The sequence below is a fragment of the Abramis brama genome (assembly GCF_963993115.1).
Source record: "Abramis brama genome assembly, chromosome: 24".
NCBI classification, from domain to species: Eukaryota; Metazoa; Chordata; class Actinopteri; order Cypriniformes; family Leuciscidae; genus Abramis; species Abramis brama.
The window spans coordinates 22,230,424-22,258,020 of record NC_139986.1 but is presented as its reverse complement, the minus strand read 5'-3'; the positions used below and the strand labels follow the sequence as shown (position 1 = coordinate 22,258,020).

Below are 27,597 nucleotides of genomic sequence, written 5' to 3'. Positions count from 1 at the left end.
TACACAAACATGGCATGTGCCCTACAGCATGGATCAGATTTGTAGTCTGGCTTCTGGAGGAAAAATGCTGTAATTTTTTGTGTGTGTAATTTTAGTGGAAAAAGAGGGTGCCACTGAAAAATCAATAAATACTACTACTATTAGCACCACCAATAATTATAATAATAATAATTGGTTATCTGTAAATGTACTATGGTACATTTTATGGGACAATACATTATGTACATTATATACCAGTTAAATTACTTAGACAATACCTGAACTTTTATAGTAAATATTGTTGAAATAGTAAGCAAACTTAATTTCAATTAAATTTTTCAAAGTGACGTATTATATTCAAATTATAGTAATGTATAATTCCATTTACAATAAAACTATAGAACTATAATTGCTATAATAAAAAATAAAATAATTCATGCATGTATGCAATGCATGTGCTTTTATAGTAAAATATTGTTGAAAGTTTTTTTTGCAAGTAAAAAAAATGTCACCTTGAAAATGACGACATCACATTTGATTATATTTAATTATATAGGTATTTTTTTTACTGTAAATGGAACTACATGCACACACATATCATAGTATGTACTTAAAAAAAAAAAAGCATGTTAGACAATAACAATAAGTGTGCAGTTGTTAGACCTAATGTCTAATTTAGAGAGTGGTGTCTAGATGTGTCTATTTTGTGTGAATAAAACTCTTGTAGTGTGTTCTGTTGTATACATGACATTTTTGCGCTGTTCTTCTGTTTGTGGTAGCACTGGCTGTGTGATACTGACCATCTCTCACATTGCCCTGACGGTTCACTTCTCCCAGTGTGGTGTGCAGTAACCCGTGTGCACTGCCCTGTGAAGGGCAATTCACCACGGATCTGCCAGTGATGACAATTTAGCCACCAGCCAGTGTTTATCCTCTGCCTCTCCTGTCCATTTTACAAAATGCGATGCCATGTGCGGTTCAGAGAAGTATCCATACTTGATACGAACAATCAGTTGCTGCATCGGAAATATGCTAAGAAAATCTATAGGATGCATGTATCCAAGGTCAACATTGATTTCTTAGGGGTTAGAATATTGCTTTGTTAAACACCAAACTGCTATGAGAAAATGCTACGCACAGCGGAAATATTTTATATATAATCCCATAAGATGCTAACAAAAATGTAAGCTTTACCTTTAAGTTAGGTAAATAGGTTGTCTGACATAGATGTTTAGCTAAAGCTTTTGTCCAAAGTGCCCATATTACAGGGACAGTTTCCCTAGAGCGCTGAAGGGTATGATGGGATGGTGATAGATCATACAGTCGGATCAGTTTGAACCTGTACCTTTTCAGCTGCTAGTTTAGATCTGTAACCACCAGGGTTGTGCTACATTTTGAACGGAAGAATTGACTTTGAACTGAATTGGCCACACCCCATATAAAGTTTTGAAATTTGAATTGGAATGACAGGGAGAGTATCTATCTATCTATCTATCTATCTATCTATCTATCTATCTATCTATCTATCTATCTATCTATCTATCTATCTATCTATCTATCTATCTATCTAGCTATCCTCGTTTCATTTTAATAATTTTTTTACTTCATTACATTCAAATTCAAAGTGCAATTCTGTATGCTGTTTACTACTTCAGTCCAAATTCAGAAATTTAATTACAACATAAAAGGCATTCCCAGTCGAATTCTGAATGGTTCATAACCCCTCTACCACTACACCACATTGGTGTTAGCATCGATAGTGCTAAATGGAGATTTTATCAGTTGTTAAATGGCTTTGGAGAGCATTTACAGACTACATTTACAATTCATAAAACCATTGCAATCCATATAACAGATGTCAGATATATAGAGCTCATAAATGTATTGAGCAAAGCATATTTTGTTGAGAACATTTCAGTGCTAGCATGCCCTTCTGACTGTCAAGTTGATGCTCTGGGTCACTTTCTACCCACAGTGCTGTCTTGCACACAGTTTTAATAAAGCATCTTTGCTGACGGATGCTTCATTGTTTTGACAAGACAGCTTGTTTAGCTGTCTGCTTGGTTAAACCAAGGGTAAAAGCTGCACACGGCTCACAGCTGGTGCTCTCCACAGCGGACGGAACACTGTAAAAGTGCCCGAAGCCACTGATTTACAACACCTTTGACTTCCTTATTCTTCTGAATGAGATTTTTTGTGCCGTTGGAACCATCGCTGTTAAGAGGATGTCAGGACTTTCCTAGAATCAATTTCAGTGAATAATTTTAAAGCTTCAGCCTTCATCTTGAAAGCCTTACTGGTGTGAGCACTTCACTCTGCCCTTGGACTTTAAAGGAGCCATATAATCCACGTTTTATAGCATTTTATTATAAGTTCAGGTTTCTTGCACTAAATGAGTTGCAATGTGCTGTAGTTTCATTGTCTTTCAGACACATGTTGTGTTTGCCACTCTACCTTTAAGACTTCTGCATGTGAAATAGCTCTGTTATGATTAGCTGACCTCTTTGCATTTGGAAACTGCCAGCATAGTTTACACTTGCTGCGTCTGAAATCGAATACTTCCCTACTATTTAGCATGCGAAAAACAGTACGCCAACAGAGTAGTATGTCCGAATGCATAGTATTCGAAAAACAGTATAGGCGAAACGTCCAGGATGACCTACAGTACTACTTCAGGCAAGGGCATTGGGGGCCCGCAGTAAAACAACCGGTACAAGATTTCAACCAAGGGGGTTTGACTTTTTGCTGTCGCAGACAAAACCCCACTATCGGCTTGTTGTGGTCACACTGTAAAAAAAAAAAGTTGAGCTAACTTTAAACAATAAGGTTACTTATCGCATTTTTTTAGTTGGCTCAACTTGTTTTTTTTTAGTTGTCTTGACAAGAAGTTTAAAGTTTAAAAGAATACCTGGTACTCATGAACAAAAGTATTTAAGTTGATTTTAACTGAAGCAAATTAGTTGAGTTAACTTAAAAAGTTGAATGCGATAGGTTGCCTTATTTTTTTAAGTTAACTCAACTTTATTTATTAAACCCCAACCTAATCGTTAAGTATGAACAGTTCAACAACTTGATCTGAGCCTGTCTCAAGCAGTCATTAGCTTTGCAGAAAACAATATGTCATGCAATATAATTGCAAAATAAGAACCAGCTCTCAATTCCCAACCTTACTTAATACTTTTACTCAATCCATACATTTTTTATGGTATGTCCCATTTAAAACTGAATCAGTATCTTCAAAGCCATCTAGCTTTCTGTTTCACACATGGTATTTATTATGGATGAAATGCTATCCATTTAGTATTAGTCTCATTACGCCCTTCAGGAGAAAGACAGCTCTTGAGTTTCCTGCAGAGATCTGACTGTGCAGTAGTAGATGGAAGAGCAGTTTTCCACCAGGATAGATTTAAAAGCCATGTTTGGTTGAGCAGGACGGGTCCGAGGCAGCTGTAATGCAGAAAACAGCTCTGAAAGTGTCTAGGCACATCATGTGTTAATGTTTTTGTCTTTATTTTACTCTCGCTCTCTTTTCCTCTTCCTCTCTGTTTCTATCTAGCTTCCTTCAGACCCTGCAGGACTCCTAAAGACTTCAGGGCAACCACGAGATGTGCCTTTCTGATAATGTGTTGAAACCAAACAAGTGTAAACAGTCAAATAGATTTGCTCGCTGAACATTTGCTTGTCTTATCTGTGCATAAGTGCAGCCCTAGGCCTCTGGTTAAGTCATCTGTAGAGGGGGAATGGGAACTGAGAGGCGGTGCATGTGTCGCTCGCTTTTGATCTGCAAGCTTCTTCGCAGATAAGACTTATTAGTTTGTATGCAAGAAAAAGCTTTCCTTATGAATTTTTCCAGACTGATGTTTTCTGCGCATTAAATGCCAGAGGACGAGTCTGATTTCAGGTTGAGGGCTGAGCGTCCTTGCTCTCAGAGGTTATAGTTTTACATAGTAATGTGAGCACTTTGTGTTTCAAGAAATCACAGGTGCAGCTGCCGCACAAAACATAGAGACTCTTGATGTATTCACTTCCTCTTGTTGCTTAAGATAGAAACTTGGCATTGAAGCAAGATGTCAAACTCTTTTACAAGAGCTTGACAGGCGACGCACGGCCAACGACAGATGGCGGGTGAAAATCTAACTGGTAGAAACAGACACATTCTTGTGAACGTGCCCAGCGAGAGGGTAAAGGTGCTGATCTGCAGACCATGACAGGACATCCATTAAGATTATAATCAGTGTTTTCTGGGTTATTGTGAGAACACATTGCTGCACTCTTGATGAAAATTTCCTGTGTCTGATGTCACTTAGGCATTTTGCATATACTGGGAAAGGAAATTACAGATTATAAATTTACAAAACTTTTTTTGTGCAATATGTGTATACTAACTACTACCGATTGGTGTGTTGATTTATTAATTATGTAATTTTTTACAAACAAACAAAACTATAAATAATTGTTTAATTATGTATTAAAATTTCATTAAAACGATTAATTGTTTGTTTTGGTAACACTACAATAAGGTTCCATTGGTTAATATTAATGTATTATCTAACGATACGTTACAGTATTTATTACTCTTTGTTAGTTAATAAAAACAGTGAAGTAAATAAAGTTAGTTGATTATATACAACTGTTCATTGGTAGTTCATGTTAGCTCAGGTCCATTCAATTATATTAACAGATACGTCTTTTGATTTTAATAATTTATTAGTAAATGTTGAAATTAACATTAACTGAGATTAAGAAATGTTTTAGAAGTATTCATCATTGTTAGTTCATGTAGTTAACTAATGATAACAAATGGAACCTTATTGTAAAGTGTTAGCTTAGTTTTTTAATTAATGTTTTATTAATAGGCTACTTCAAAAATATACATTTTATTTTTTATTATTGTTTTTAATAATAAATATAACATTAATAAGGGATCATTTAAATAAATCATTATTAGTTATAAATTAATAACTGGTAAGCAGGTGTGGGTAGTATCCGATGGTTAGTATTTTATCTTTTAACTACGTTTTTTTTATGCAATAATTATCAATGACAGTACTGCTCACATAATGCAAAAAAAATAAAAATAAATAAAAATTAAAAATACTGTAGACTTGTAAGCCAATACTTTCACTAGTAATACTGACTTTTATAACATTACTGTAATATTTTTCACTCAAAAGACCACAAGAACTCAAATCTTTAGTATGATTCAGTGAATTAGCCTATGATTTTTGATAGCTGGCAGTTACCGTGGAGTTTTGTGGTCAGACGATGAGAATCTGGATCTAGAGTTCTGATAAAGTATCCGTTTTGTAACAGAGCTGTGGTCATGAGTCAACACAGGTGTCAGCTTAATGCAACAGCTTGTGTTTGAGACTCATCTCATTTCACTTTATAAATGAATGTGTTTGGATGTTCGCCAGTCGTTTGCTGTTTGGCAAACTCATTAGTCATGATTCAGAGCAGGTATCACATGAAATAAGAATGGAGAATTAAATAAAAAACTCTGTGGTTAGTCTTGTTCTCCAATGTGGTTTTGTAGTTATAGTTCCCATATGCCTTCATTTTTAATTGAATTTAGGAATGTTTGACAAAAATATGACTTTGACTTTTATTTTGATGTATGCAGTTTTAAATTAAACTAATGTTTTTTATATAAATATGAATAGGATGTAGAATATTTAACTTTATAATGGCATAGTTTAAAAAAAATCTAAAATTTTCACTTTAAATATATTTGTTATGACTGGCTATGATCACGGAAATGCATACGTATATACATTAAAATGTTCATTAACAATACACTATCTTCAAATATTATTTTTGTTAGATTAAGTTCATAATTCATTTGAAATAAAAATATAGTTAGAACAGGCTTGTAAAAAAAGCACTTCATCAGATGTTGATGCAAAATGATACTTCAAAACCAATATTGACATTAAGGTCATTTAAATATTAAATATTCCTCTTTAATATAACATATGCCTTTCATTTCTGTCTAGTTTCTCTGCTTGAAGAACATCAGGACATTTTTGCACGCCTGCTCAGAGATATTCGGGATGAAGAAGAGCGAGCTGTTTGAGGCTTTCGATTTGTTCGACGTTCGAGATTTCGGAAAGGTAAGATACAATTTCTCTTTCAAATCTCTTGTTTGAAACACGTAGTCGCACAATCATTCTGCACTCGTCCCACAATGCACTGACATATTTGCTTGTTCTGTTTCCAAGCATCATCAAAGTGGCATGATTTACATTTTTCTTGTGCAACAGTCATCCGTCACAGCTTATGGTATAGCTTCAGCCTCGGTCACAGATGTGGTAAAGACAGCAGGGTTGTGTTTGATTTTCCTGACATTAGCCTGTGCGTTGGATGTGTTTTTTGTGGTGTTGTGTCTCAGTTGATTATGTTCCGAGATGCTGGGCTATTGGCTGTGTCTGCTGTAATAAAAAGAGTGTCTGCGTCTCATCCTGCTTCTTATTTAGTCCACTTCAGTGAATGACGGCAGGGGATGTGGCACGATTGTCTTGATGTATTACATCTAGCACTGATCAATATAGTCAAGAGCCCCTAAACCCCAAAGGGTCTCCTAATGCAAACTCAGCGACCTCTCAGTTCTCTCTCTCACCTGCTGTGAAACGTGAGCAGCAGACTTTAAATGAATGTTATGTGATATTGAGAGTAATATTTCTCCTCAAGGAAGTAAACGTGTAAACAGGATACCGTCAGTTATACTGTAGCTGGTTTTGATATGGATTTTGTTAAAGGTTCAAGTTTTTTAGTTTTAGTATGAATATGTTAGCCTTAAGGTTATGAATAAGCTGGTGCGTTGCAGAACAATGACAAAATTCGCATTTAGGAGATATAAGCATTCAAAACTTAGTGTTTCACTTCCGCTAAAATCCGTCCCTCCCTCTATGCTATATACCACCTGGCCAAAGCGACCGGCGTTGACATGTCACGGAGCAATATGGGTTGGAGATGTGTGTTCGGTTGCTCAAACGCTCGAGTTTTATTCCATTTTCCAACTGTACAATGGTTAAGAATGAAATGGCTAGAATTTATTCACACCTCTACTATTGAATCCAATCAATCATCAAGTACGAATTGAAGTCTGTGAGGTAAACTAAACGCTATTGGCTATTTGAAAAGGGTATTCAATATGTCTTGCCTTAGCTTCCTGTTTCAGTGGAAATTACGTCAACGGATCATACAAAGCTGCGCGTTCCAAGGCACTTCAGTGGGCGTCATATCATTACGCCTGCTGCACCCATGGTACTGCAGCAAAGTTTCTTGATTATTACGCAGGAATGAGAGTAAAGTTCCTAGCCATATCAGCCTAGAAAATCGCAACTTTTCATTTTCCGTCGGTCTTAGTACACGATGTAACTACAGAAGAGTCAAGTTTTAAATAGGAAAAATATCGAAACTCTTTGGTCATTTTTTTGAGAGAGATGCTAATGGTCCTGTCCGATTCAATGATCTATGCTAAGCTATGCTAAAAGTGGTACCGCCAGACCCGGAGATCGGCTGAATGGATTCGAAAACAGTAAAACTCAACTGTTTAACTCTGGGGGAGTTGTAAAATGAGCCTATTTCCAAAAAAAGTGGAGTATCCCTTTAAATAAGATGGAAATGGACAAAACTAACCTTTATTTATTCAATAAAAACAAATCATTGTGCTTTTGTAAAATAAAGAAAACAAACAGGATGCCGCTTTCTGCCGTCCTGGTTTCCTTTCAGTGAAGCTTGTGAAGCGCGTCACAAAAATGTATCGAAACTTAGCATATAGGCTACTAGCAAGCTCTTGCGTGCCATCTGAGCTCTTGTTTTGGGTTGGTGCATAGATCATCTCTTCTTCTCTGCTCTTTTTTCTGTTATGGTGGTTAGCAAGCAGCGTTGCATTACCTTGCGCGCCCCCTTCTGGATTGGAGTGTTGATCGCCTGTGACTGACTGTATTCTTTGTCTGACTGAATGCACCGAACGGTGACGTCCGTACTGTGACGGTTCGGGATGAATACGTGTACCGTTACACCCCTAATATATATATATATATATATATATATATATATATAGCCTAAATATATATATTGTTGGTGTGATCATTTTTTGAAAGTGCTTGCTGCACCATAAAATGCAACCATTGCTGCGTCCAGACTCATTGCAGAAAGCTAATGGAGTGACAAAATCGACCATTTGAGTGAACGTCGATCATTTGAGGTGTTACACCTCCCCATTTATCCTTGTATGCTTTAAAAATAGATGTGGCTTCAAAGTTAAACTAAATGTTTCCAAAAGCTTTTTGCAAAGCTGTAGTTAGAGCTAATGTGTCTTTTGGCAAAGAAATATTGTTTTTCTTTGTTGAGCATGCAAGGGGCTCATGTACACTTGACCCTGCTATGCAATGTTTAGACGGTTTGACACCATTTAGTTCACTATCAGACATGTACAGTAGTAGAGCTTATGTCATCTGATCTTGTCCACAGCAGCATCCCGTACATGCACATCTGTTGATTCTCTTATCTCATATTGTCTCTGTGTATGTATTCATTAGCACAGAAGGGGAAAAGTCTTCACACACACATTTAGACACTCTGTAAGACATCACCAATTTTTTCCACATGACTGACAAAACATCTGTCTCATTCTTCTGACACTCGCTCTGGGCAAATCTGCCAACACTTGTTGTATCACAAGTGTAGCACAAATATTGTTGGAAATGAAGTTTGGAATAAAGCAACATAGATACAGTAGGTCACTGTAAAATAGCTTCTAAAATTACAGAAGGTTAAAAAGATAAATATATTTATTCATTGACATTTTTAATGTATTTTTCATTAAATGTGTTTGTAAATATATAAATGTAAATATATTTTAATTTATTAATTAAAATACATATATTAGTCTATGTATTAAATAAATGAGTAAATACTGTAAGGAAACGGTTTATCACAGTAAGCAAGCAGTTTTATTAAATCTGTATCAGGTTTGAATGAGCGAATTAGAATGTTCACTGAAATTTAAATAATCTCCACTTAAAATTCTCTAACATTTTTTTTGTTTTCTTTTAAATCTAACATTTTTTTTCCATCTTTGTGCTGTCGGGGTTGCCTGGTGTGATGACGCATTTTCTCACTGACTGATAGATCGTAGCGATTGATCTCCAGTAATAAGCTTTTGCGCTGCAGGGCTGTAAGCTTGATCGATGTTTGTCTGTATGTTTACAGCCACAGTGACAGCTCAACTAAAGTCCTCCTTTCTCATTTATCCATCTGTCTCATCTATTCATCCACTGATTCTTATCCTCCAATCAGAGCAGAGACGTAATCTCTCTTTGCTAAATGGCTAATTAGGACTCATTATTTCTATGATATGAAATGGATTTGTTGCAAGTACTATTTAGCAGGTGCATTTCATGGAAAGTCCCCCTGGAGCATCATAGGGAAAAATTGGCCTTATTTTTTTAATACATGCTATTTTTTATTATTGTGGACAATATTCACTAGACCCATCTTTTTTTTTCTTTCTTTTTTTTTTTTTTTTTTTTTGAATGTTCTATTGCACACAGAAATTCTAATGCAACTAGTGTTTTTTACAGTAGTTTTTATTAAAATTTTTATTTTTTCTATTTTAGTTTAATTTGATTTTGCGTTTTATTATTACTATTTTTAAATAGTTCTATTGAAGTTATTTTTAAAGATATTTACTTTTACTTTTATTTCAGATTAAGTTTTAGTCATTTGAGTGCTAACCAGTTATTTGCCAATGCAACATTTATCATTTTTCTAGTATTTATATTTTATTTTATTTCAGCTTTATTTCAATGAACAAAAATGACCTTAATAGTTTTAGTATTAGTTAATAACCCTAATATTATATTACCCATAGGGGTGCACCGATCCGACTTTTTCAGTCCCGATACCGATACCGATGCCTGGGCTTTGTGTATCTGTCGATACCCGATACCGATCCGATACTATAGTTGAATTAATAATAAACTGTATACCTTCCACCTTATACCTTCCTTGAAGAGACTAAAGGCACCAGACTTTACTAACTAAACATAACTAAGACAAAATAACAGATGTATGTAATGTGTTGAATTCTTATTTATTTAAAAAACAATTGTGCATTCAAATCGAAAATAGAATATAATCAAACTTCTTTAAATAAATGTAAAAAAAAAAAAAATGTAGCAGTGGAAACAAAAAAACAGTGTATTGGTCAAACATACAATAGTAATCTGACAGTTTCCAAAAATTGTAAACATGTAAAAATATAAAGTGCAAAGTCCTGCAAACAGGAATTTAAAATGCAACATAGCAGCTGTACCTGAGAATAAAAAAATAAAAAGTTGGTCGAACAACAACTTGATCACACATACAAATAATAATAACCAAACATTGTAATGTAGTGCAGTGTCACACCACCATCACAAACATGACCTGTGAATGCTCACCTAATTAGCAATGGCAAATTTAAATGTCAGTTTATATTTTTAAAAATGAAAACAAAAAGAAGCAGGGTTGTGTTTTATATTTCGTGTTGTTATAAATATATGCAGTAAAGATAATCAATGTACGCGTTTGCCTGAACCACATTTATGTGGCCATTAATATGTTTAATTTTTTTTTTTTAAATGAAAAGAGGCAGAGTGGTGTTTTATAACATACTTCGTTTTATTGTTGGCTAAAATATACATAAAGAGATGACCGGAGTAGCCAGAGCGAGCTGAGTGACGCGATCAAGAGCGCTGCTGTTCCATTTGCAGAATAACCGGACTCGCATCCTCTCGTCCTCGGGAGTTCGTTCTCCAAAGTCGAACTTGGCAAGTCCGAACTACCAAGGACGGACGCAAGTCCGAAGTTTGCGTACTTGGTATTGAGAAACGGCCTCTGGCTCGCTCCATGTTGCTTCTAGCATGCGACACACGTGAAGCTGAATGACGTAGGTTCTGCTGCGACGACAAAAAAAAAAAAAAACCTGGATCGGCCCGTGGATCTGTTATTTTTTCCGATCCCCGATCCAGCTATTTTATCAGTATCGCGGCCGATATCCGATCCTAATATCGGATCGGTGCACCCCTAATTACCCATATTATATAATAACCCTAAATGCAACCCATGGTGACTAACTATTTTGCTTCTACTGCTACCATTTATTTAGCTCAGAAAAGTTAGAACATTTGTGTGTTTTTTTCATGAAGAAAATCATTTGGAGTCTTAAACAAGCAGCTGTTTTAGACACTTACATTTGATGAACTTTGCTTACAAGCTTTATGTGACATATCCCATGATGTTATTGAAACATCAATCATGCGATCCCATCATCAGCACTTCTGTTCTATTCTGAGCCACATGCTGCTGACAAATGAATGGAAATAAGTTCAAATATGACGTATTTGCTTCTTCATTTTCAGTGCACACAGGCTGACTTTGCAAGTTGGAACCGATGAGTACAGATGGGTGAATTTCTCCGTAATGTCAGTTAGTTCGGTGAACCTTGCGCTAAGGTGGTGAAGTCACAGAAGTTCCTGAGGAATTGTGTTGAAATTAGTCTCCAGTAAATCTTGTGTGTTCTTGTAAATGACGTTTCTCAAACTGTCACTGTTGCTGAGTGATCAGATCTGTTTGTACATATGTCGAATGCTTGTGGGCTTTGGAGGAGATAGAACAAGAACATAAGACAAGAAAACCACTGTATTAAATGTAGAATAAGAGACAAAGTGAGCATCTGTGCTGCTATTGGATTTCCATAGTTAAATATATCACTGCCACAAAGTAGAAAAAAACTATAATCAATAGCTGCTCTCACTTTGCTAGCTTGCCTCTCTCTTTATTTGTCTCTGTCTTTACTACTTTTAGTCACTATATTATGGACATTGAATGAACAAGTACGCCTATAAATATGCAGACGTATACTCCTGAGGGCGAAGTGCCCTTCAAGGCTCTTGTTCATGAGCGGATGTGTGGAGCTTATTGAGTATCGAGTGACGAGGTTTTTCAATAATGGATGCAGAGTGGTTGTTGTTGCAGAAAATCATTTGAGGGGGTTCGTGGTGGTCGGTCTGTAAAAACCTAGTGAGCTGCCTACCTAGAAAGCATGTTTAGGCTACATAGGCACATTTTTGATGTGTAGGATGCTCCAAAAATTGAAAATGTCCTTGCTGTGGAAAAACCTGAGAGAAATGGAGATTATATTATATTTCATTCAATGCTGATAAGTATAAAAAAACTTAAAACTAATTAAAACAGACTAATACAGTTTAGAGTAACATATTAGCGTAGCAACATATGCTAACAGCAAACTGTATTTTAAATAGGTGTTATTCAAGCCATGTAATCTCATTACAGAAAGTAAGACACGTTACGCTGAATGATAGTATCCAGGAATCATCGTTTTGTTGAGTGTTAGAAGCAGTTCAGACCTGAGGGCTACAATGTCGGGATGTGAACTACAGCACCTGACATCTGCTATTAGTCAAGAGTGTGTGGTGAAGTGTTAGGCTCTCAGAATGAGAACACATACCACACACACATGGAGGCGTGTGTGTCAAGTGCTCTGATCGTCCTCGAGGACACGTATTGATGATACCCATGCTCTCACTGAACTGAGCACAGGCGAATTCTAGCAGTTTTCCAATCTCTCCAGCTCTGTTATTATATTGTATCCCTTATTGAGATCCCATAAGGCATTACTTGTTGTTGTACTTTTAGGCTAGTTGTATACCTGTGTGACGTGTGTGCACTTATGTATGCAGAAGATTTAAATGTCAGGAGTCGAAGATTACATGCAGGGGTTTCATTAGGCTGACCCCAGGTTGTGTCTCTCTCTCTCTCTCTCTCTCTGTGCGTCTGTCTGTCTGTGTTTCTGTCTGCTTGGCTGTCTAACTCCAGTCACAGAGTCACATGCCTTCGAGCAGAGAGCTGTAAACTGCTGGAAAGCATTCACACTTCCTCTTTCCTGACTCGTCGAACTCTTACTACTACGTGGCGTTCCCTGAAGGTTGAGTTGCGAGCTTACTCACGCTTCCTGTGCTCGACTCATGGGGCCCCACGACGGAGGGGGATGGGGTGTGTGTTTAGATGATGTGTGTGTGTAGACACCAAACCCTTCCTGAGATCAAGACCCTTGAACACATCTGAAGTCATTGGGAGAACTGAGCTCTCAAAAAAATTACATTAGGTTACTGTCACTTTGCAACATACTAACAGTATTGAAATAGTGAACCCTGTAAAGTCTGTCAGTGAGGCATGCAGAGCTGCTGCTTTTGTGTTTGAAATTAGTCATATTTGAGGTTCAATTACAGCAAAATAACATCAAATAAAATAAAACAATAAAATAAACGTATTTTATTTCAGCTAGTTGCCAAAGCAACGTTTTAAAATTGTAATTTAGTTTAACTTGATGTAATAAAAACTAAAATAAAAAATAATAAAAACATAGACGCATGAAAAAAAAAAAACGAATAAAAAATGACAAAAAATACTAAAACTTCAACTAAAATGAAAATAAAATATAAAATACAAAAAATAATAATGATAAAAATTATAATAGTATCTCTCTGATACTAAACAACACTGGTTAGGATATAGGCAGCAGTTTTTGAAACAAAGCTTTTATGTATAGATCATTGTGCCATGTCATATTTTAAGAGGAACTATCTAAATTATCATACATTTCCTGAAATGTATTGAAAAATCAGAACAACTGCTAAAGCTGCTTGCTTCTTCTACAATGTTTCTCACTGAGAAGATGAAAGGCAGGTGTGTGTTTTGGTGTGCATGGTTCCTTGCTGTGGTCAGTGCCTTCACAGATGGGGCTTTTTGCAGAGCACGTTTAACCCTTCCTTCATAACCACTAAGGGTCCTGTGTAAAGAACTGCAAACATCAAACACTCTGTACCACCTTAGTGTCCTATTTACACATCATGTTCAAGCTGCATATCTCTTCAAAGTGGGCTGCAAAGACGGATTTTTTTCAGTCTGTAGTGGGCGCTTGGTGCGAAAACACAAAAGCCGAATCGCGCTTGAATCCGTTATAAGCTGTTTGATCCTTGGAAGCGTGGCATTGCGAGGCTTTATACTGAAGGTGTCATTTTTAAAGCCAATTAGAGATATTTTTGCTTGCAGATTTGAGATTTTTTTTATTCCAGCGCACCCTCAAGCCATCTGTTTGGATCTCAGTCAGCTCCAGCGAAGCTCAAAGCCGTGTGCTTTAGAAAAGATGTCCTTCCAAGGCCTTCACTAAGACTTTCAGGGTCTTAAGCACTCGACTGAAATGCAGCCAGGAACAGATTTTTAGGAACTGTTTTGAGTCCACTACATGGATGATGATACATACAGTACACTCAATATTTTAGCATAACTTCATCATAAAAATGTCACAGAGGGAACTTCAGCCAGACAGTATTGTTTATGTGTTGAGGGCAGGACATAACCGTAATGTATAAGAATGAGTGTGGATTTGTATACATTTCATTGGCTACTACAGTTAGTTGCCGGTAATATTTAATAAATACTTGTAAAATATACACTATAGTGTAAATTACAAGAAATAGTAAAATCAACTTTCAGTCAAATATTGTTTCTGCAGGTTACATCAGTACGTTAGTAGTTGGCGACAAGTCTTTATGAGTGACTCATTGAATCATTAATTCAACAGATTTTTCAAAATGCTGATTCATTCAGGATTGGAAAGTTAGAAGTTATAGAATGATTCATTCAAGCGATTTGTAAAAAACGGCGATTCATTCAGGATTGAAATGAGTAGGCTAAGTGAATCATTCATTCAACCAATCATTCATGAATGTAAATATTCAATAATATGCTTTGCAATAATTTTGTTTATGGGCTTCTCAGCAAAAATGTATATACAGTATGCGATTATTTGTGTTTGATAATCAGCCAAATATGTTAATTACTTTTTTTAATCTATTGCATATAAAACATGCTTATTATTCGAGGGATAGATGTCAGTTAGCGACTGTGGACCAGTAATTCACACTGGCTGAAGATGTTTAGAACTAATGTTTATTGAAAGCAGTGATGCCATAAAAACAGAAGTGAAAACATGACAGACTGTACACCACTGTTATGATTCCATCTCGTCATCACGATATTCACTTGAAATTCCACTTGCTCTGCATACTTAAATAATTGTCCTATTTTGTTCCTGAAGGATGATGCCTCAGAGCTGTGTGGGCAGTGTGTGGGTGCGGGAGAAGCTGTGTGTGGAGTTTCATTTGGTTGTGAAACAGAAATGCAGAAAATGCTGTTGATAAGTTATCATTTTCATTTTGTGATAAAGATCTTGGGTTCATGAGGTTCCCTATTAGCCTATATACTGTCTCATATAATAGTGTGCTGTTTAAATTAGATTTATTCACATTACAAGGAAATTATCATTTTTCATAAAAAGAAAGAAAGCAATGAGCTGAGATCATTATGTAGGTCATAATAGCAGCTGTTTCCTCTCGAGTCGGATCCACCTGGCTCAGATCAGTGTTAGCGTTGGGGTTTTCAGCGAAATATTACTCAGGACTTGTTGTGAATATGTTGCCACGTGAGCACCGGTTCTGTCTGTGCAGTGTTGTTTTCACCTCCTAGAACATTGGCGTAGAGTTTAGGATGGACTTGCCAAAAATGGTGATATTGCAAACACAGTTGCAAAGGCCAGAAAGTAAATTTCATCCTGTTCATGAAGTTTATGTTTTTGTCCTGCTAAAGAATCGATCTGCAGATGTCCTATTATGAACTGTTGGGTAAAGTATCAGTGTGAAAAAGCAGACAAACAACCGTTTTTATTTCTTCTGTGGAACAAAAAGTAAAAAAAAAAAAAAAAAAAAAAAGACTATTAAGCTGTTAAGCTGTTAAAGACTGTTAAGTTCTAAAAATGACAAAAACAAACCAAAAAATCTGGATAGAAGTAGTCCACATGATTTGAATGACAAAATCTATTATTCACCAATAATCTTCCTCTTTAGTGACTTGATCATTGAGTCAGTAAGTTGTGAACATATCAGTCAGATTTGTGAATCATTTGTGAACTGGATCAACTGGTTCACTGAAAAAAAAAAAAAAGGTTCAAAAGAAGCCAGTGGCTGCACCCAAAATTTCATACTTCCCTACTATATAGTAGGTGAAAAACATGTGAAAAAAAGAAGTATGTCTGAATTCACAGTACTCATAAAAGAATAGGAAAAAAAGTACCTGGATGAACTACTTCTGGTGAGATACTGAAGTGTGCATATGCATACAATGGACACTTTACTGTCCCATGAGGAAATGGGAGAGGATTTGTAAATGGTAGTGAAGCGACGCAACTGATGCTGGTACAGTAAGTCACATGATAATGTCAACATTGCGAATGTTGTACGTACAGATTACATTCATATTACACACACTTATACTATATTCAAAATAAGTACCTACTCAAGAGAGTATGCAATTTCAGATGCAGCCAGTGAGTTAAACTAAAGACTATAGAATTACACAAGACGCGTCTCTCACATTGTTTTGAATGGGGAAAAGAGCAACGCAGCTCAATATGGCGGAATAAGTCCCGCCTTCTAAATAAGAGCCAATCACAGATTGGTACACTGCAGTTGCCGTTAAAAGCTCCGGAGTCGGTCAGGCGCGCGCTTCCAATGCGCATGTGCATTAGCTTTGAGAATTTAGAAACTAAATTTATGAGACAGTTGTTGTCAGATTTCATTGGTGATTTCAAATATGAAATTTAATTGTAAGCATGGTGAACAGTTTTGGAGAATTTGATCTTTCCCCATCCAAAAAGATAGGAGCTGCACTTGCACGCCCAGCGATGGCTGCAGAGTGAAATGACTTGTCTTAAAGGGGCTTTGGTTAAACTCTAGTTTGTGAACAAATCAATCAGATATGTCAATAATTTGTTCAGTCCAATGTGTGAATTGGATCAACTGGTTCAACATATGATAGCTGAATCTGTTTATGTTCTGAAGAGCTACACATGAAAGAGTTAAACAAAGGAGTGTTTTTAAATATGCAAATGGAAGTTGTTCATTTTAAGTCATCTCATTCTGGCTGATCATGTCATTCTTCAGGTTAAAACATCTGTAAGTGTATTCTACTTTTACTTGCTTTAATGGCTGTGGTTTTATTTATAAGGCAGTATTGTACTGTTTCTGAGCTCTGCTTTAATTATAGGGAACATCCATAAAAGCACAGATGAGTAAAATGAATAATTAATCTGCATAAAAATGGAAAAATGTAACTGAATTAAAAATTCATTTCATTGTCATGTTAGATACGACCTTGCCAGTCATGGGACCCATTAAACAGCTTCTGTACCAATGTCAGTCACATGTCCTCTGAGATCTTTGAATGACATTATATTAAGCTCCAGTGATCCATAATCACTGATCTGGAATCTGAAAGTAAGGAGCGCTTCAGGAACGTGCCTGCTGGAAAGCCACAAAGAGGGAGAGATAAGAGAGTGGATATAAATGTCTACAAGCCGTAATGGTCTTTACGAGACAACGCTTGTCTGCTTTTAGACAGAGGCACAGAAATAGACCACACAGGCTTCTGGGGGATTTTGATGTCTGATTGAGGCTCATAATTAAACATTCACTCTTACTGAGTACAAAATTACAGTACAGCGTTATTATGGAGAATATCAACAGGGATTAGACAGAGATGTTTTTAGAGCACCATTTGTACAATCAAACTGATGTGAGTTTTGGAGACTAGTTTAAAATATGCACGTTAACTTTCTCTGTGGCCTGTGTTTTATGTGGAAGACAAAACCGTTATGAAAAGCTTTAATACATCATTTTACATCATTAATACAATCATTTGTAAATGAATACAAACACAAAGTACCAAACAACAAGACTAAGTTTGAAATATAAAACAATAAAAAACCTTCGTTATTTTAGCCATGGTTTCGGTTTATCGGTTTATGGTGTTGGTTATTTAAGTGTGAAAGTATTGGACTGGATTATGAAAGCAGATAATATTAATGAGGAAAAGCAGAGAATATATCATATATAACATTTCAAGCCTCTGTAAAGTCACAATACCTGCAAAATCCAAGAGTGATTCAAATAATTATGCTTATAAAAATGCATTCTGTAAATGAGGCTAATCATATAAAACTACATCCCAAACTGTAAATAGACAGAACATCCTTATGCAGGTCTCTTTCTTTTAGTCTTTTATTTATTGCAAATAAACGATTGTCTGTTTGTTGTTTGTATATTAATTGCATCACTGCATCACTGCATTTAATCAGCATCCACATTTTCTTCCCACTGCCTGTTTTATGCTCACTCAGATGTCCATGTGTGGATGCTTCTTATGCTTTATAACTATAAGAAGTTAAACTTTTGTAATATTTGCATATTATTTGCATATCTAGTAAATATGAAACCGTTTGTACTTGTGAATCCGGTGTGTGCGTGTACACCTGCATTGGTATACGTGTATTTGAATAGATCTTGCCAAAGACCTTGTTTGTGCACTGTTGATGCCATCTATCTGATTTATCTGTGTCATGCTCTGTACTTGAATCATTTAAGGACAGCGGATAGATTGAGACAGATAAAGACAAGATGAGATAGACAGGAAACATGCTCTCGCGGTTTGATGATAGATGGGAGATGATATGGGCAGCACTTTCCACAAATAGGGTAACATTTGCATTTGAAATGAAAAACTAGCTAGTTTTAAACATACTAACTTTGTTTTAAATAGATGTTTATTTAATTTTTAAAATAGCAGTCACACAAATCAAACTGTATTTAGACATGTCCCGAATAATGTCCTAATATAATAACATAACATTTAGACTTTCTAATGTCGACAATCCACGTTTTCTGAAGGTTAAGCACCTCCTTTCATGGAAAAAGAGGCTGACGTATGTAAGTTTTAATCAGATGGATCTCCCTGAAGTCCCTGGACCTGGTGCCGGTGATTCTACAGCAGAGACTGTATTTCCTTAATGTGCGTTAATTACAGTTGAAATGTTCTTAAACTTTCAGTCCACTTTGTTTAACTTGCATCAGCAAATCTGGCATTGTGAGGAAGATTTTCCAATAACTATTTTCCAACTACTATATATCAGGGGCGTGCAGTGGTGTTCTGACATGAGGAGGCAAAGTCCTCACAGTTTTTTTTATGTTTTTGTTTTTAATAAATCAAATGTGAATTCATGTCACAGCTGCATAATGTCATCACATGTTCCTGGTTAAATAAACTTTACATCAAAAAAGAGAAACCAAATTCAATTCTAATTTTGTATTTTTACATTAAGTAAGTAATGAATGTTCTGTTTAGTAAAACCAAATATAAATCTCATCAATTAGTATATAAATGAATTAATTACATATATAAAATATAATGCGTGTATAGATAGTACAAACACAAATATATGTGTTAACTATATTATCTTTATATTTATAACTGATTTTTAATCTATGTTATTATATTATGTTATATATAGATACATTATATTATTTAGTTGTTTTGAGTCATGAGCTGAGAAGTCAATGCCTTATTTTTTCTCATTTCACTGTTCTTGTGCAATTTTTAAGTTTTAAATTATGAATAGGAGAAAGGCCACAATGTTTTTTGAGAATATGAAACTAGACTCGAGCAGACTCGAGCGCACTTAAGAGTCATACCGAAATCTTATTGCTGTCACTTCAGTGAATATGCATCTACAAACCAACCTGCAAACTTTCATCTCTGCACACTTTTTTAGAGAAACAGAAACAATCTTATTCAGAGACAAGTCTCAACATTCACAGAGAGAAACATTCCCATTGTTTTTGGAATCGGAAACAGTCTAAAGTCATTGATCCACCCAACTCACTTTTGCTGTGTTTACAGGGGGTCTTTGAAGCACGCTACCTGTTAGAGACGGTTTCCACCCTTTCCTCTCCTTCAGCCTGTTATGTAAGCCCTTACGACGCAATCAGATCCTGGAAATAAAGGGGCTTTTCTTTCTCTGTTTTGTAAATCTTTTTCCAGTTGTCTTTAACTCTCAATGCACCTTCCCTTTTCTAAATGCAGTTTTCCCTAGAACGCTTAGAAAGGTTTTAATTTTGTGTCTCTGTGCTTTTTTTGCAGTGATGAGACATGGCCTGATGGTCTATTACCTCTTGAAAGTGAAAGTAACCTTTGCTTAGTTTGCACTAGCTCCATTTTTGGCCTTCCTGTTCTGTGCTGTGCCGGTTTTTATGAGAGACATCCCTGTACAGAATGAACACTTGCACCTTTGAGATTTTCGTAGTGTACAGCTCCTCGTCTAAACAGGAAGCCAGACAAACCATTCATCTCTTTTAACTGTATTATAATTTCCAGTGTTTGCATGTGTGTCTTTTATCAGCGCTGATGTGTCTAAATCCAGGATCTTTGAAAAGCATAAAACACTACATTTACAGCATGTTTACTACCAAACTAGGTGGAACTTACTGTGACAGGCCTGAATACAAATCATGCAATTTCCGTTTGGAAGTGTTACAATATAGCGAGGTGATGATGTGAGGGTGGGAGGGTGGAAATCCCAGCTGAGATTTCCCAAACGCAGCGTGTGGTATAACCAACAGATAGACAGCCAGCTTCATACTCCGCCAACGTGTACTTTTGGGTTTGTGAGGTTACAGAAAATCAAGAGATTCTGTTTGAAGAAAAACACATTTATCATTTAATTGTTCCAATCCTGTACGATTTTTACCCACGTAAACACAAAAAGAAATGTTAGACAGGATGTTCGTGCTGCGAATGGTCACCAGGGGCTGTCATTCACCAAAAATAACAAGAAATCACCATTAAATACCATAAAAGTATAGTCCGTATGACTTAAAAGCTGTTGCATGATTTCAGAAGACTTGTGGACTTTTGGTACTTTTTGTCTTTTTTTTTAGCTTGAAAGTTTGGTCACCAACTCACCATTCACTTTCATTCTAAACAAAAGAACAGTTTCTGCATTCTGTTAAACTTCTCCTTTTGTGTTCCACTGAAAAAAGAACATCATACAGGTTTTGAACCTTTAAAACATTGACAATATCATTTAGTGCCTTCTTCTTAGCGTCTTCTTATGGGAACTACAGAGTAAGTGCTTACATCAAGGTTTTTAGGTTGCCCCCAAAAAATTGCCAACCCAACACATTGATTCACAAAAGGCCAAACTGACTGAACCGCTCTACCTCCAGCAATGCAGACGAATTATTTCCCTTCAGCATGTCAGACTGGTTGCACATTAGATGCATTGGATCAGATCTCTTTGCAAGACTGAATCTTAGACAGGATGAGCATCTTTCAGTAAAAGCGGTCAGAGTAGTGTGCATGGATTGACAGTTGCTTGACTCGGTGTGTGCTCTGTATTCATGATGTAATTCGGTTGTCATGCACACAGCAGAGTTCAGCTGACCTGGTGTGATTGCAATTGATTTCTGAACACGTCTTTCCCAGACGCTACGGGTTCGAAAGCTTAAACCACACATGTGCTCATCATAGATATGGAAATCTCCTTAAATACATCTGGAAATTATGCATTAGTTTTAGCATTAATTAATTGTGCATATATTTGTTTGACCATGATTGTGTTTGTTTGCATTTGAATGGACACCTGTGCAAAAATTGTTCATGACCTGACTGTAAAATCTGGCATTGATGTGTTGATTATTCATAAGCAGCTCTGTGGAAGATCGGAGAGGTGAACACTCTTGGTGAACGTGTAGAGCACAAAAAGATTATGATGAATCTTTCATACTTTTCATGTCAGAGGCTGATGTGCACGTAAACCTGAGCGGCATTGAAATGTTGATGCACACTGACCCCTACTGGTACTAATGTTGCGGTGCTGTTATTTCTGTTTTGAAGATTATGTGTTCTTTGTAGGTAACATCTTTCATAAAGAACATTTACAAACATATTTCATTATATAATACTTGACAGGGTTTTAATAATAATAAGGTTTGGCCTGTTAACATTTATGCATATAAACACACACACACACACACACACACACACACACACACACACTTGGATTGGTCAAACTTTTTTGGTCAAACATTGGTTAAATGACCCCTAAACTTTCCTCTCTTGTAATAAAGTAATTTAAGCTCAAATCAATAAAATAATTTAAGCTCAAATCAATATTTCATGTTTTTTAGGTAACAGTTTTCTTTTTCTTGTATTTTTCTCTTAGGTTATGGACACACTGTCAAAACTCTCTCATACACACATTGCACAGCAGACTGGAATAAGGTACAGTACATTATAAAAAAAAAAGAAGAAATGAAAAATTCTATTTTACGAGTGCTGATGAAAATGCATATTTTCTCTCTCTCTCTCTCTCTTTCTATTCTAGGCCATTTCCCACAGAAGAGAGCGTTGAGGATGAAGACATTTATAACCATCTAGAGGATCTGATAGAGTGAGTCATTTTTTTGCTTACATTGCTTGTCTTCCTCTGCAGAAACAAGATGATATTTTAACCTTCAGCTCACTGTACGGTATCGGTTCGGAGAGATATAGGAGCCTCAGGCTGGAGCACACAGGAGTACTTAGGTTAATGTTAACATGTTGAGTCATGGAATAATGTGTGCCACACACATACTGTACTCCTGTAGATATCCTGTAAAATATGACTTTTGCCATCTTTTATTAAGTGTTTTTAACACATAAAGAGATCGTCTCAGGTTCCGTATGTAACCATGGTTCCCTGAGAGGGAACGAGACGCTGTGCCAAGCGCTGCGGGAACGCCCTGCGTGATTGCGTCGTGAAGCTCGTGTAATCAGTCCAATGGAAAGACGAGACGTCATAGGCGGGTGACATCATCGACCAAGAAACTATAAAGCACCCCTGAGACAGACAGTGACAGCTTCTGAAAAGCCGAAGCAAGTCGATCACAGGTATGCAGGGAGTATGGCAAAGCGACGCAGTGTCTCGTTCCCTCTCAGGGAACCATGGTTACATACGTAACCTGAGACGTTCCCTTTCAAGGGAACTCGCGCTGCGTCAAGCGCTGCGGGAACCCTATACCCACGACGCCATATGACAAATGCCTGTTCTGTATGAAGCCCATGCGCACACTAGGAACAAGCACCCTAGACCCTGGAGTGGAGCCTAGGTCCAAGTCATAAGATCTAACAAATGTATGCGGTGAGGACCAGCCTGCCGCATTACAGATGTCAGAGTGAAACTCCTGATAATAAAGCCTTAAAGGCAGCCATACTCCTGGTAGAATGGGCCGGGACAGCCAAAGGTGAAGGCTGTCTAGCCGCTTAATAAGCAAGTGAGATAGCCTCAACTATTCACTTGCTCACTATCTGTTTAGATGCAGGGCAACCTAACTTAGGTAACCCGAAGCAGACAAATAATTGCTCTTATATATATATAATATACAGGGCAGCTTTGTGGACATAAGCATCAAAAGCCCAAAAAGGAGCATAACAGATTAAGTTTTTCCTGATCTGAGGTGGAGGACAGAAGGCCTGCAGCACAAATGACCCGCAAAATTTAATAGGGACCTAGGAATACAACCCGGCAAGGGGTGAAGAAAGACTATCACCATACCAGGTGCAAATCAAGTATGTGCAGCAGAGTCCTGCAACGGGTCCGCGGGTACCCGCATAAAAGTGGCTAAAACGGGTGGATTGTGACATTCCTAAAATTCACGGGCGGGGATGCGGGCGGATAATGAACTCCTTGCGGGCGGGTAACGGATGAAAAATATGTGCAATATTTGTATGTCTAAATTACCATTACACATACGCAAATATGTGTTTTAGTCAGGCCGTCCTTAAAAATATTCTTGTTTGCAGTAACCCGACCGACCCTGTCAATTTAGGACCAACCCAATTATTTTTTTTCCCCCTTTTTAGTCCGACCGACTTGCCGGTAGTGAACTTGTGTTAAGACCTACCGATTTTTTTTTTACTCTTCAAACAACTAATACAAATGCAATAAAATGATATTAATTATATTTTAGTAAGTATTGTGTATATAAATTGCCCATATATAGGCCTACATACAAACATATATACATATGTCTTTCTTTTAAATAAAAACCGGTGGCGTCATCTATGATTATAAGGGCTGTAGGCTATATGCGAAATGAAACCGAAATCGCGACACTCAGGGCCACGAACCTACAATTAAAACTTTCACAGAGATCTCAAACAAACATTAAAAACACCAAATATTAAGAATTGGCATATCAAGCAAAATAATATTGATAAATGATCGAAAATCGTAGCCTATCTCCCCCTCCACAATGCTCACCGGCAATGCTCCGACATTAAATTTCTCTGTACTGTATGTGTTGTAGCCCTGTCATTAAAAACGATTTAGTTTCATATTCATGTTTAAATAAAATAATATATTTTTTTAAATTTCATGTTGATTATATGAAAAGTGAAAAGCATGAATAAGATAAGATGATCCCGAATATCGGGAGACAAATGCAGTGGGCAGACATGATTTTGAACATTTCATTAAGTTTATGTAGAAAACCTTTCTTTAAAGTGAATTTCGTTTCGTATTAATTGTATCTTAATTTTAATCAATGTTTCATCAACCAATTTATTGGATTCAATAAATAGGAGGTAAATAGCAGGCAATAATCACGACACGGTGGCGCGGGCGCGTGAACTTGAGGCTCGTCTCTTAAATAAACCGAAACTCAGCGTATAAGCTACTTGCCTCACAGACCTGAGAAATAGAAATCATGAAATGTCTACTTTTAAACAAAACAATAAAAAAAAATAAAAGAAAAAGAAAGCAGACTGCTCTCTGCTTATGCAATCCGTAATGTGATTTTCTCTCTGGCGCGCTCACTACTGCGAAGATCGCGAGTCAGTCAGCATCGTCAACTTCAACTTTGACACAGAAAACACTTGTTTATTAATAAACAATTGAAATGTATCCTTGATATATTTGACATATTAATAATCATTACTTTTCCCAGTTCTTTGTGACAGCTTTTAGGTGCGTTATTGGCAGCGCACCCTATGAACGCGTCCCCACCGCTCAATAGATTTTAGCTTGTGTGTGATTTATCGCGGGCACGGGTCGGGTAATAACGGGTCTGGGCGGGTGCGGATTTAATTTTGATATTATCACGGGTGACGGGTCGGATCTGGTGCTGAACTTTGCGGGTACGGGCGGGGGCGGGTCTCCAAAAATGGACCCGTGCAGGACTCTGATGTGCAGGCCTCAGCCTCACGTACCACGGAGAAGACGAAATAAGGATCTCTCCTCAGAGATATCCCAGATCAAGTACTGTACCATAGGGCAGATAGCAAGATTCAGAAGGCGTTCTCCGCACCAGGCAGAGAACAGTTTCCATTCCAATGCATATTCAGTCTTCTCGTGGAGGGAGCTCTAGACTGGAGTATGGTCTTTACGACCTCAGTCAAGAGACCTTAACCTATGAGCTGGGCTCCCTCAGAGGCCAAACCCACAGTATACATAACTCCGGATGAGAGTAACTCCCAGGAGCAAAGATATCGAGAAATGCGTACAGGTGTAGCCTCAACCACACCTAATACGTTGCATCTAGCTCAATCAAAGCTGGATGCGTCAGGGAGAACCACATAGGGCAATACATTGTATAAAACGATGTGAAAGGTAGACTTGAGTCTTAACCGAAATTCTCCCAAAGAAGCCCCACCACCTCGACAGAAGGTGACACTGTTAAAGGGAAACTCCACTTTTTTTGGAAATAGGCTCATTTTACAACTCCCCCAGAGTTAAACAGTTGAGTTTTACCGTTTTCGAATCCATTCAGCCGATCTCCGGGTCTGGCGGTACCACTTTTAGCATAGCTTAGCATAGATCATTGAATCGGACAGGACCATTAGCATCTCTCTCAAAAAAATGACCAAAGAGTTTCGATATTTTTCCTATTTAAAATTTGACTCTTCTGTAGTTACATCGTGTACTAAGACCGACGGAAAATGTAAAGTTGCGAAAATAGGTCTAATAGGTTAGACAAATTTAGTCCCGATCACGTTGGAAGTTACCGAGCTGGGGACTATTTTCAGGCACTGCGTCATATCATTACGCCTGCTGGACTCATGGAATGAGAGTATAGTTCCTAGCCATATCAGCCTAGAAAATCGCAACTTTACATTTTCCGTCGGTCTTAGTACACGATGTAACTACAGAAGAGTCAAGTTTTAAATAGGAAAAATATAAAAACTCTTTGGTCATTTTTTGAGAGAGATGCTAATGGTCCTGTCCGATTCAATGATCTATGCTAAGCTATGCTAAAAGTGGTACCGCCAGACCCGGAGATCGGCTGAATGGATTCGAAAACGGTAAAACTCAACTGTTTAACTCTGGGGGAGTTGTAAAATGAGCCTATTTCCAAAAAAAGTGGAGTAAATTATATTCAGTTGTTACCGTAACTATGTATGGGATTTTAGTTTTTTCTAAAAATGTAATCTGTCTGCTAGTTTTAGTTAATGATAACATCACTGCTTCTGATGAAACAACAGATTCTACTGAGTAACGGTGCCGTAGTTTGTCAAGCTGCTGGGAGCACGAAGCCTCAGCAGAAACGTCTGCTCTCCTCATACGACATGCTTGAGGATTTGATATTATGCGTAGCAAATATTGATGTTGCTGTCACTATGTTTCGGCTCCACCTCATCACATCTGTTTCTTAACCACACATTCACACACGAGGCCCTCTAGCAGAGGGTTGTTTTCCTCATGTGATGGTTTGTTCATATGAAACGTGTTTGCTGAGTGTTTTTCCCTGGAGGGCGATGTGCCAGTACGGTTTTGTCCCTGTCAGAAAGAGACTTTTCCTTGAAGGCGTTTCGTAATAGATTCAAACTACAGACGTGGTTAGGAAAAGAGATCAACACTGTTTCTCTCTCTTTTGTGCCCATCTGGAGAACATATCTGAGTGATCTTAAGGCCTGACTCAGCTATAATGTCTCTTTTGCTGTAGCTGAAAACATGTGTTTAATTTAGACGAGGGAAACATTATCGTTTTAAACCCCTCATGAGCAATTGCGAGAAGAGGTCTTTTTCTCCATACATCGGATATGCCGAAGCATTTGAACACATTGTGCTGACTCTTTGTGCTGTCCATCCTCCATCCTCCATGCTTGGTTTGCAGTCTAAAAGTTTATGTACTAAACTAAACCCTTTGGAGAATCACTGAATGTATATGGTCTGTGTGTCTCAGTGAAAATGGTGTCGAAGATGAGGAAGATCTCTACGACTGCGTGTATGATGATGATGAGGGTGGAGAGGTGTATGAAGACCTGATGAAGGTCGAGTTGGTACAACCACAGGTGAGCTAACAGAAATGGTTTTACATGTAAACATGTTTGGGTTTGTGAGTCATAAAATGCCCCGTCTCGTTACAGAAACAGGCCGAGACGGACATCAGGAGCTGCTGTCTAATGGAAATCAAACAGACTGAGGAGAAATACACAGAGACGCTGGACTCCATAGAGAAAGTGAGCACAGTCAGACCCATTAATGTAATGTGTGACATCTGCCAAGTGTATGCTAAATGAAATGGAAAGCATTATTAGCTTTGGTATTTTTATTAAGGCCATAGTAACCACAGGTAAAACAATGGATGATTTTTTTTTTTTACCACGTTTAAATCA

General features: G+C 37.2%; 1 protein-coding gene across 1 annotated transcript in view; it reads left to right on the top strand.

The window, feature by feature from the left end:
• Positions 1 to 27,597, top strand: part of vav3 (vav guanine nucleotide exchange factor 3) — a 67,456-nt gene that overhangs the window by 7,022 nt on the left and 32,837 nt on the right. The window contains exons 2-6 of the mRNA XM_084102380.1: positions 5,976 to 6,092; positions 22,166 to 22,224; positions 22,328 to 22,393; positions 27,165 to 27,273; positions 27,349 to 27,441. Coding sequence (XP_083958506.1) covers positions 5,976 to 6,092; positions 22,166 to 22,224; positions 22,328 to 22,393; positions 27,165 to 27,273; positions 27,349 to 27,441 — 444 coding nt within the window. The remainder of the gene's footprint in view (positions 1 to 5,975; positions 6,093 to 22,165; positions 22,225 to 22,327; positions 22,394 to 27,164; positions 27,274 to 27,348; positions 27,442 to 27,597) is intronic.